General features: G+C 44.7%; 1 protein-coding gene across 1 annotated transcript in view; it reads right to left on the minus strand.

The window, feature by feature from the left end:
- Nucleotides 1-9,896: 9,896 nt before the first annotated feature.
- LOC145393043 (protein anon-37Cs-like) overlaps nucleotides 9,897-12,007 on the minus strand; it is a 29,640-nt gene continuing 27,529 nt past the window's right edge. The window contains exons 14-16 of the mRNA XM_080267381.1: nucleotides 11,659-11,846; nucleotides 10,804-10,933; nucleotides 9,897-10,455 (exon numbers count right to left, since the gene is read on the minus strand). Coding sequence (XP_080123507.1) covers nucleotides 10,333-10,455; nucleotides 10,804-10,933; nucleotides 11,659-11,846 — 441 coding nt within the window. The 3' untranslated portion in view covers nucleotides 9,897-10,332. The remainder of the gene's footprint in view (nucleotides 10,456-10,803; nucleotides 10,934-11,658; nucleotides 11,847-12,007) is intronic.

Here is a 12,007-nt window from a genome sequence, read left to right on the forward strand (position 1 = left end):
TGTCGTGAGTTAACCTCTAGTGTGACCATAGCAACATTTACACTCCCTTCCTTTTATGACGAGGTAAAGAGACACTCACCTGTATCCTTGCCAGCCGTAAGAGGTGTACTGGTCACGAACTTCAGTATTATTTAAAGCATGGTTTCCGTAGTGGACAGTTATAGCTCTTTTACACTAACTTGGACCAGATCTCCGTCCTTTTGCAGTTCATTTCACATAACTCAGTGGGAGAAAAAGAAAAAGATACTGATTTGGGGAGGTGTGGTTCTGCAGTGTGTGGTGTGGCAGTGGGAAGTATGTGGTGTGGTACTGTGTGCTGTGTGGCACTGTGGGGTGTGATACGTTAGTGTGTGATGCTTCAGTGGGAGATGTGTGGTGCGGTAATGTGTGCAAAGTGGCAGTGTGCTGTAGGTGTGATATGCTCGAGTGTGGTGTGGTAGTATGTATGAAATGAAGTGCCAGGTGTGGCAATGTGCAGTATGACACAGTATGGTGTATTAGTGTAAGATGTGTTAGTGTAGTGTGCGGTGTTCGTGTGTGGTGTGGTAGTGTGTGTAGTGCTACAGTGTGAAATGACTATGTGTGAGGTGTGAGAGTGTGTGGTATGGCAGTGTCTGGTGTATGGTGTAAGTGTATGCTATGCAATGTGATGTGTTCTTGGTGGTGTGGTTTGACAGTGTGTGTGTGTGTGTGTGTGTGTGTGTGTGTTGCAGCACTATTAGGTGTGACAGTTCTGTGTGTGTTTGCAGTGTGATTCTGTCCTATTGCACTGTGACTTCTCAAAAACTCTTTGAAAATGCATATATATTTTCATTGCAAAAGGAGTTCCATTGAGAGACACCGAACAAGAGCACTAAGCATGTAGTTATGATGTGGAAAAAAAAATGATATGGGGAACGAAAGTAAAATGAAATAACGATGATCCATTTTATTAGGAATTATTGAACGTTCTACAGCCGTGCCAAGAGGCCAATCGTCATCGTCATCATCATCATCATCATTATCATCATCATACCCCGAATACCCGTCATTTTCACCTGGTTGATTGCATGCAGAAAGGGAAAACAGAAGTGTGTGTGTGTGTGTGTGTGTGTGTGTGTGTGTGTGTGTGTGTGTGTGTGTGTGTGTGTGCTACTTTCGTCTGTGCATGTACTGTACAGCTAATTAAAAAAAAAAAAAAAAAAGCGCCGAATTTTCTCTAACTTATCCAACAGAGTTAGTCCCTTCTCAAAAAGAGTAAGATAATTTTTGTAAGACGCCAAACTAAATCACTCTCCCATAGTCTCCCATCTTGCTGTGGTTGAGGTGGTGGTTTGTGGTGGTTGCGGTTGTGGTGGAGAAACTGTCAAAATTTGTAGCTAAGTGTCTAACAGGTCGAAAATCCTCCTCTGTTAAAGTAGGTGGACGGGGAGTGAGGTGACGAATTACATTACTCTGCCTTAGTGCTTCCTCTTGCTGTGGTGGTGGTGGTTTGTGGTGGTTGTGGTGATGGGCAGTGGTGTCAGGACCGGTGGTGAGGGTGGCAGAGGAGGGGTGGGTGGTGGCAGGGGTGTTGGGAGCGGGTGACACTTGCTGACAACATAAAAGAAGTTTGGATTAGTATTGGTTTTGATTTTTTTTTTTTCTGCCATCGTTATTATTTTTCATCTTAAGTACACAGTATCTAGCTTTTGGCAGGACACTCATCGTCATCATCATCATCATCATCATCATCATCATCATACATCTGTTCAGTAATCAATAGCTTACCATAGTCATCATCTTATGCTTCAAACCACATAAGATCAACCTATGTCTAGTTGTGCCATCATGATTACCATCATCATCAGTATCATCATCAAAATCATCACCAACAACAGCAACAACATCAACAACAGCAAAACAGCTCACACCTCAAGCCACATAAAACTCTACATCGACTCAGTCATCATCATCATCATCATCATCATCATCATCATCATCATCATACCTTACTGGGAGAAGACGGCAGGCACGAGAAACAAGCTAGGGGTGATGGCAGAAGATGGTGACGATAGGACTGGTGGAGAAGGGCATAGAGGAGGGGGTTGAGGGCGGGGGCGAGGAGGGAGAGGGTGTGGAGGGAGAAGTGTGCGTAGGAGAGAGAGAGGCGACGGGCTGTGTGGAGTGGGCTGTCGGGCTGCGGCACCAATAGTAAAATCCAGGAAGGTAGACGGCACACTAGGAACGTCGCCACTACGCAAGATAAAGTGACCAGCACCTGAGAGGAATGAAAGAAAAGGTGTTCGAATTCTGCATCTTTTTCATCGTTTGCATCATTTTCATCATCTTCAATTATTATTTTTATTATTATTATTATTATTATTATTATTATTATTATTATTATTATCATCATCGTCAATAAATCATCTCAGCTGTTTCACACTAATACCCCGTCTAAGGTCACCAGAATATGCGTGACAGACTTAGCATACGTGAGATAATGCGTCATATTCTTTGTGTCTATGGAAACTTACTTAACTCCTCCTCCTGAGCGATTCATGTGGGGGTGTATGGTATGTGGAACTACTGGAACCAGGGAATAGACTGTGATATCCTTTGCCCAGAGTTAAACACAAAAAAAGTTTAGAGTTTTGGCATTTGCGTGATTTTCCTCGCATAAAAAACAGTGGAGTAAAAATCCATGTCTTCAGTTTCTTACCTTCCGTTTTCTGGCCAGCTGTCGTGTCTGAGAAGTGCCCACGGTGGGTCTGAGGCGCAGGAAGTGGATGAGACTCACGTAGCAGGCGCAGAAGGTGAGGAGGAGGGGCAGGAAGATGACGCACACCAGCCCGATCTCGAAGTAGTGGACGCTGGGGGACAAACTCCAGCAGAAGTAGTCCGGGCAACTGAGACGGTACAAGGTGTCGTTGCTAAGGACGCTGTAGCCAAGGTAGGGGCCATCCAACTTGTAGTAGGACAGGTAGGGAGCACTCACACCTGTAGAAGAAAAAGATAAATAGTAGCTTAAACAGCCAGGTAAGGAGCATTCACGCCTGTAGCGCTGAAGGTGTGCGATGGTGACGGTCAACTGAGAAATCCACCTGGGCAGAACCCTAATTACACAAACTCTATTTTCACCATCTCCCAACAAAAAGTAAAAAAAAGACCGCAGGAGAGAAAAATAATGGTTGTTAAGATATCGTACATCCCGCCAGACCTTCCTCAAATTTAGGTTTGTGTAGATTCCTTTTTAACTTCTCTATCGTCCTTTCTTACTCACCACAAGAGAGGAGGAGGATGAGAGTTGCAAAGGCGATGACGTGAGGGAGGCGCCATTCAGGGCAGGACTGGCGGTGGTGGTGTACGATGGAGAGGTGACGATCTACTGAGATGGCCACCAAGGCAGCACTGTTGGCCAGCACCGCCGTCGCCTGCAGGAACGCGGCCACCTTGCATGCCGTGGCCCCCAGCACCTGAAGCAACATGACAAGGCTAGCATTTTAAAACCCTTCACTTCGATGGGTCTTTCGTCTAGCAGCAGCAGTAGTAGTAGCAGTAGTTGCAACCTTAGCAGTAGTGGTAGCAGCAGCAGCAGCAGTAGTAGCAGTTGCAACCTCAGGCTTAAACGAACATGAACCCGGCAGGCTGAAGTTCCCCTCCCCTTGCAATCCACCAACTTGCTTTCGAGTGATAGGGAGGGAGGGCAGCGGATCGGCTTGGTTGTATCTGTGCCACCACATGAAGGCGCCCCCCTCCAGAACCATTTGTCTGCTAAATAACCCGAATAAATAGAAAACACTTCCCGGTGCTGAATGGAAGTTAAGGGAATTTGCTCAGCTTTTGGTAGTATTAAAAACTTATATTATTCTCATTTTCCATTTTGACTGGATCGCCATACTCTTTACTTGCTCTTTGCTTGTAAACTATTTTCTCACGGGTCATTCTTCCACATTTACGAACAATATAAGCACAGGTGGACTCAGGTTACTTAATTAAAGGTACTGACCCAATTGAAGTGATCGTGCCAGAGGTGAGGAAGGTCAAAGGTGAGGAGGAAGATGACGGTAAGCACATCACTGATCACTAGGCATCCCAGAAGACACACAAGGCGGCAGCTCTGACCCCTGTAACACCATAACACACCATAACACTCCATAACATTCACTATAACACACCATAACACTCCATAACATTCACTATAACACACCATAACGCGGTAAGGACAGCACGGACCACGAAGCATCCCAGAAGGAACACTGTAACACTCACTATAACGTTTTAACACACATTCCAAGATCATTTTTGCTTTTAATGTCTGGAATACATGGCCGAGCCCCGGATAAAGGACAATAAAGAATTGCATGGCGAATGAATAGATGATTACATTCAGCCTTTATAACAAGGTAAAAATAAATAAATAAATAAATAAAGTTCGTGCTTATCGTTATGAGAATCAGCTAAAGAAAAGTTTGATTTGATAGTCGAGAATAAAAGAGAGAGAGAGAGAGAGAGAGAGAGAGAGAGAGAGAGAGAGGTTAAAAAAAAAAGACGAGATTGAGGGCTTGACCAAAACGAAGAAAAAAAATGATATATGCAACAATAAAAAAAAAAGAGCATGAACGAAAAAATAATCGTAATTTGTACATGGAAGTAGGACCTCTACCTGATTCTGTAGAGGACGATGACAGTGGCTGAGTATCCGAGGAGGGCAACTAAGGTCAGCAAGAGGTCAAGCGAGGTCACGAGGGTCTTGAACCAGGTCACCAAGGGGCCAGGACTGAGCACCGCTGAGGCCTCTGTCTCGAAGGCCCAATGGATGCACTGTGGGGTAGGCAGGGGCAAGGCAGGGAAGTAGGCAGGGGTTACATAGCGGAGGTAGGTGGTGGTAAGGCAGCGAGGTAGGTAGGGGAAAGGCAACGAGGTAGGCAGGGATTAGGTAGCAAGGCAGGGGTGAAACAGAGAGGTGGGTAGGTAGGCAGGGGTGAGGCAGCAAGGTAGGTAGTTAAGAAGGGGTGAGAGCGAAGTAGATAAGGGAGGTAGGCAGGGGTGAGGCAGCAAGGTAGGTAGTTAAGAAGGGGTGAGAGCGAAGTAGGTAAGGGAGGTAGGAAGGGGTGAGACGGCGAGGTAGGTAGGTGGGCAGGGGTTACGTAAGGTGTTAGGCAAGTAATATGTGACTCTAACCTTACCCATCACTGAGGCATGAAAAAAAAAAAAACATTAAAAATCATAAAGAAACACTAGATTTACGCACAGGTTAATGAAATATGATCCTAATTTACCCCTTCAGCACGAGTTTAGTCACCTGTATTTTCATCTTATTAACCCCAAAGGAGTTTATTAAAGTTAGGCGATCGCTCGTGTTGATGGAGTTGGATTAAATTTCTCTTTTCTTCAGTACGATGGCAGTTTTTGCGATTTCATTATTATTTCTCTTCCTGTAGACGATTGCATGGTAGTAATAGTAGTAGGAGTGGTGGTAGTAGCAAGAGTAGTTGTAGTAGTAGTAGTAGAGGTAGGAGTAGGAGTGGCAATCTGAACGTAAACCTGGTAAACTGCCGGCCTTTTTCAGTCCACCATCGTCCTTTTGAGGGGACAGGGGAGCTGAGTGACGTTTGTATAACCGGGCAGTGGAGCCACCCGGTTATATCAGCGCCACCACGTGAAGGCGTCCCTATCCAGCACCAATCCTAATATAAAGTAGACGAAACTAACCTTCATCTCTTCCTCCTCCACGTCTCTCTCCATCGTCATTCCAGCTTCACCACCAAACTGCATGTATAGAAAAAGAAGGATAAGAAGAGTGTAAAGGGCGAAATGTAGGGATAAAGAGGAAGGGACCTTGTGTGGAAATATGATGGTTGTGGATGGAAGATAGTATGTCAGAGGGGAAGTTGATGGGAGAGTGCTTTGATGATGAAGATGAATGTGATGATGACGACGACGATGATAATGATAATGATGATGATGATTGTGATGATGATTGTTCGACGAAGAAGAGGTTGACCGGGAAGGAAGTGGAGGGTATGCCTCCTGGGAGTCTGTAAGCTGAAAAAAAAAAAAAAAGTGAGATGATAATGCACGAGGATAAATGATACAAGGTTATATATACAAGAATAATAATTTGTAAGATTATGTATACTCGAGCATTTGAGAGAGTAAATACTTCAGAATGGCGGAAGAGCATAAACAAAGGAGAATGATTGTTTAAATAAGATAAAAACAGAAAATAATTTGAATAAGCAAATTAATAAATACGAGGATAATTGAAATAAGAATATGAATTCGTAAAGGTATATATATATATATATGGAAAGACTACCTGTATCCCACCAGTTAGCGCAACCAGGGTAAGACGAGGACTGGAGGCAAGGGTAAGGCAGCCTCACCTCAGCTGTGCCTCCCTCTTTCCTGCCTCACTCTGTTGTCTCTCTGCCTTACCCCCTGCCTCACTCCCCCCTCTCCTGTCTCTCTTCCTTATCCCCCTTGCCTACCTACCTCCCCCTTTCCTGCCTCACTCATACTGTACCTTCTCTGCCTTAACCCCCCTTCCTTCCTCCATCTCTCCTGCCTTACTCTCTTGTCTTCTTGCCTTACCTCCCTGCCTACCTCACCCCCACCTGCCTCACCTCTTGCTTCACAATCCCCATGCCTCACCATTACCACCTTGCCTCAGTCCTATCCTCCCTTTTTCCCTACTTTCCTGCCTTACTCTTACCTCTGCCTCACTCTTGCCTCCCTACTTCTCTTCCTTCCTGCCTCACCCCTTGCCTCGCGTCCTCCCTTCCTCCTTGCTTCACCCTGCCTACCTACTTCTCTGCCTAACCACTGTATCCTCACCTGACCTCTCTTACTGCCATCTCCTTGCCACCTCTCTGGCTGCTGCCTAAATTCTACCTACTTTAATTTGCCTTACTTCTCCCTGCCTCTCCTCATTCTGCCTACCTTATTCCTGCCTCACCTCACCTTCCTTCATTTATCACACCTTTCTGTCTCACCCTGCCACCCTAATTCTTCTTGTCTGACTTCAACCTACCTCACCCTGCCTCACCATGCCTCACCCTACCTCACCCTGCCTCACCCTACCTCACCCTAACCTCACCTCACCCTGTCTTTCTTTATATTACCAGAACTCTGTCTTATCCTACCTCAGCTAATCTCACCCTAACCTCATCTCACACTGCTGCACCCTATTTCACCATGATTCTCCCAGTCTCACCTCACCCTGCCTCACTCTGCCACTTTCCTGCCTCACCCTGCCTCACCCAGCTTCACTCTGCGACTTCCCTGTCCGATCCTGCCTCACCTTGCCTCACCGTGCCTCACTCTGCCACTTTCCTGTCCGATCCTGCTTCACCCTGCCTTACTCTGCCTAAGCTATTACTTTCTGCCTGAAGCTCATACCCTACCCCACCCACACCACACTCTTCTCTCATCACCCCCAGCTTATTAGAGAGAGAGAGAGAGAGAGGGAGAGAGAGAAAGCCCTCCGATAAAAAGCTTAAGCTCCAGATTAGACTCTTTTCCAAAGTAAATGCTTTTAAACATAACTCGAAAGATGGAGTGGAAGCTCCTTAGATTTTTATTAACTTTTTTTTTTTGACCTTACTAACTCAATTTTTGTTTTATTTATTTATTTATTTTTTGGGGAGGGGGAGACTGAGACTTTTTTTTACCTCCGCCATCGAAGCTTATAGAGGTCATTTACCCTTGTCTGTGTGTCCGTCTGTGTGTAAAATATCTCAGAAAGTTGACGTCGAATTTCAATTGACTTTGGTGGACAGGTGGGCTGCGGGTCAAGGAAGAGTTAGTTAGATATTGAGGTGGATCCGAATCATGGTGAAGGAATAAACAGTGAATTTAATCGGCCTTGGCTGAGGTATGCGTTCTCTGAGTGCTTCCTAGTTTCTTATTGTGGCTACAGAATAAATGAATTAGGAGAAAATAGCTAGAATGATGATATAGCTTGTCATTAAGATTTTTTTTTTATGAGCTGAAAAATATAGGTGAGCGGTGGCAAGAATGAAGAATGCATTGTAGTGCTGAAGAGGTTGTGTGTGTGTGTGTGTGTGTGTGTGTGTGTGTGTGTGTGTGTGTGTGTGCAAGATAAGACCAATATAGAGGTGATGAAGGGATGACGTCACTACCCCTATCCTCTCTCTCTCTCTCTCTCTCTCTCTCTCTCTCTCTCTCTCTCTCTCTCTCTCTCTCTCTCTCTCTCTCTCTCAGTCATCCCCTTCTCCCTCCCGTTTCAACTCCCCTCTCTCCTTTCCCCTCCCCATCTCCTCTTTATTACCGCCTTCCACTTCTTACCTCATTACCTCACTTCTCCACCTCCCTCCCTTCCACTTCCCTCCCTTGTACCTTCCTCCTCCACCTCCTTTATTTCTTCCCTCCTATAGCATTCCCACCTCCCCCTACCCCCTTCACTCTAACCTCTCTCCCTTCCCCACCTACCCCTTCCCCATCTTCCCCTCTTATTTCCTTCCTCCCCCACTCTCCCCACCTCTCCCTCTCTCTGTTTATTACTCTCCCCATCCTCCTCTCACCTCCCTCTTTATTACTCTCCTCCACCTCCCCCACTTCCCCCCCTCTCCCTCCCCTCACCTTCCCCACCTCCCTATTTATTACCTTTCCCCCTCCATCCCCTCTTATCTAACACCCACTTGAGGCAGGATGTGTTACTGATAAGAGATAAAAACAGCACTAATATTATGCAGTAACAAAATGACATTCATATACATTAAAAAAAAGTCCCCCCTTCCATTTATCAAAGGGGAGACTTGTGAAAATTAATGTATCACTTTCCTAGGTGATGGGAGAAGGAAAGAAAACGGGAGGAGAATGATGATGATGATGATGATGATGATGGTGGTGGTGATGGTGATGGTGGTGGTGGTGGATTGGTATGGATGATGATAGAATGCTAGATGGATGATGATGGATGGATGGATGGATGATGAGGATATTACAGACTGATAGATGGATAGATGGATGATTGGTAAATAGATGGATGGATGGATGGTGAGGATGAGGATAATATGAGCTGATAGATGCACTGATGGACAGTGGTAAGTAGATGAATGGATGATGATAACAGTTTTATATATGGATGGATAGATGGATGGATAGATGGATGGATGGCAGCTGAGAGACGCTTGTATAACAGGGCAGAGGAAGCACATAGTTACATCAGTGCCACCACGTGAAGGCGTCCCTCTCCAGCATATACAGAAGAAATGAAACACAGAAGAAATGAAACTAGAAATGAAACACAAATAATTACGAACTATTTATTGCAGTGAATGACAAGGGAAACTCTATAATTATCCTCGTCTGAATCTAATTAAAGAGCCTAATTATAGCATCAATAATTACTCACATAAACCAGGTAAATCTCGAAGTAAAAATCAAAGTGACAAAAAAAATGATGGTGAATTTTGAGCTTGTGAATTAAAATGATAAAAAAATTGTACTTTAATTTTCGTCAGTGTAATGAGTAAATAAACTTGGGAGAGAGAGAGAGAGAGAGAATTCTGGAAAGTGAGTAATCTAAAACTAATTCCTGATGGAGCCAATTAATTCATTTATAAACAAAATCACACTCAAACCAGGTATACAGTGAATAATAATAATAACAGTAATAATAAAAATAATAATAATAATAATAATGATAATGATAATAATAATAATAATAATCTTACAAACACGGACTGTCGTTCAAATACTAACGACCTTTTATTTTTGTTGTCTGTTAATTCAGTCACGATCTTTAAAAAAATTCGTCTTCCTTCTGTTGTTTGTTAAGATGGTGACGATACTGCAAAGCTTTCGTATTACTGTTGTGGTAGTGATTTAACAGGCCTTGTCTTCCTGTTGTCTGTTTGGGCAGTGGCGATTTTACAGAACTTCGTCTTCCTGTTGCATGCGAGGTGATCTTTATTTTCTATATCTGGGAGGCGGTCTGTGGTCTGTGCCTTGTCTGTGGCCACGATATCAAGGGCTAGTTATGCTTTGAGAGACAGTCTGTGGTCCTCCTGTCGACTGCGAGATGGTCCGTCCTTTCTATGTCCGTAAGGTGGTCTGTCTGTGGTCCGTGGTCTGTGGTCTTTTTCCCAGCTCGGTATCATTTGTGTCTGTGTTTCTACTGTGGCCGTGACGTCCTTTGTCCGTGCCGTCCTTTCTAAGTTCCCTTTTGGTTGTCCTTAATATCGGTCCGTATCCAAGTTATGTCCCCAGAATCGGTCCATGTCCCCGATGTTTTTGTCCCCCCTACGTCAAAGTCCCCGCTCGATCCACGTCCCCACACACGGTCTAGGTCTCCACAGTCAGTCCAGGTCCCAGCCAGCGGTCCACGTGTCCCCGAGGTGGTCCTTAGCGCCAGTACTTGGGGTTTTCGTCGAGAAAGAGGTAGGCTTGAATTTCGCCAATGTCCATAGCCCCGTCCACAGTGCCGTACCGTGTGCTACTCAGGTGCTCCCCAGCCCACCGCAGCACCTGGGGGTAGATAAACAGATAGATAGATAGATAGACAGATACATAGATAGATAGATAGACAGATGGATAGACAGATAGGCAGACAACAAATGATGACAGGAAAAAGGGTGAGAATGAAGAGGTGAAACTGAGAGATACAAATAAAAGACAGCATCTCTTCCGCCCACATCAGCGTCTCAGGAGCAGATAGATATATAGGCAGACAGACAGACAGATAGATAGGTAGGTTGGCAGGTAGGAAGATGGGTAGAAAAACAGACAGATGGCTAGCAAATTTACTTTATTACCTGTCTTCTATAACAGGCCACTTTTCGATCAGATGAGAGTCAACAAGTCACACAAACTCACCTTCTTGCCGTTGGAGTTAACCAGTGGGCGGGCGAATGCGTTGCGGTTACGTATTCCCGCCTTGTCCCCCTCCACGGTGATAAAGGAGTTATAGGAGCCCTTCATCCATGGGTTTGCCAGCCATCGGGACCTGCACGATGAAGGAAAATGTATCGTTTGTTGGGAATTTCGATATAGTTTGCAGGTAGGCCAGGAAAAGGGGAGTCGAGTCTGGTTTGAAGGTTTAATAAGTTTTGTTTGTTGGTTTGTTAGAAGAAATACGTGTTGGATGTAGGGAGGTTAAATACGGGTTTGCTGGTACGTAGAACATGTGTCCTGTGTAGTTTGGAGGTAAAATAATTTCTTTTTGCGAAGAACAATAGTATAGTTTTGTAGGTACCCAAAAGAGCAAGTGTCGTGAATAACTTAGACGTAAAGTAAGTGCCGTTTGCAGGAACAGTAAGTGCAGTATAAAGGCGTATGTCATCTGTAAGTAATGTAAGTATGTTCGGTGGAGCAAGTAACCTTTGTAGGTGAAGTAGGCAATTTGTAGGTATACTTCTTCGCGACTGCCACAATATTTAAATCTCCTGTTACAAATCAATATTCAATAAGGAAAAATGATAATGTTGTAACTATAGTTTTTTCACGTTGACCTGGCCCAGACTTTCTTTCTTTTGTAGCTTAATCCACGTAGCTCAGAGGCAGTTAAGGATAATACTATTGGCTCTACATCTTTTCCATGACACTTCTTCGTGACTAGTACAAAATTCAGGTGTTAATCTCTTGCAGCACCTCAGCATTTCCAGGTGGAGAGATGGCTGTTTTAGGCGAAGTTAGAGTGAAAAGAGTATAGTTTGAGCGAACAGGGCATACCTCCGGAAGAACGTTGGCTCCGGAACGGCCTGCCCAGTGACCTTCTTCAGGTGTTCGACCAGGTGTTGTTTGACCGTGTTCTCCGGCAGATTCTCCATATCGATAGCGTATTGCCCCGCCATGAACGCCTGTAGTAAGTTGGGCTGTTGGTGGATCGTCAGGAACTCCATCACGCCGTATAGCCAACTCTGCAACACACGTGGAAATTGTCAACATCTATGCAACACACGTAGATATTGCTACTACCCCTGCAGCACACACGTATACCCAACTCTGCAACACTGGTAAATTTTGCTATTATTTTTGCAACACATGTAGATACTGAGTCTTTCTACAACACACGAATATA

This window comes from Coenobita brevimanus, chromosome 23 (genome assembly GCF_032717465.1).
Source record: "Coenobita brevimanus isolate Jiangsu-jjx chromosome 23, ASM3271746v2, whole genome shotgun sequence".
In the NCBI taxonomy this organism is placed as follows: domain Eukaryota; kingdom Metazoa; phylum Arthropoda; class Malacostraca; order Decapoda; family Coenobitidae; genus Coenobita; species Coenobita brevimanus.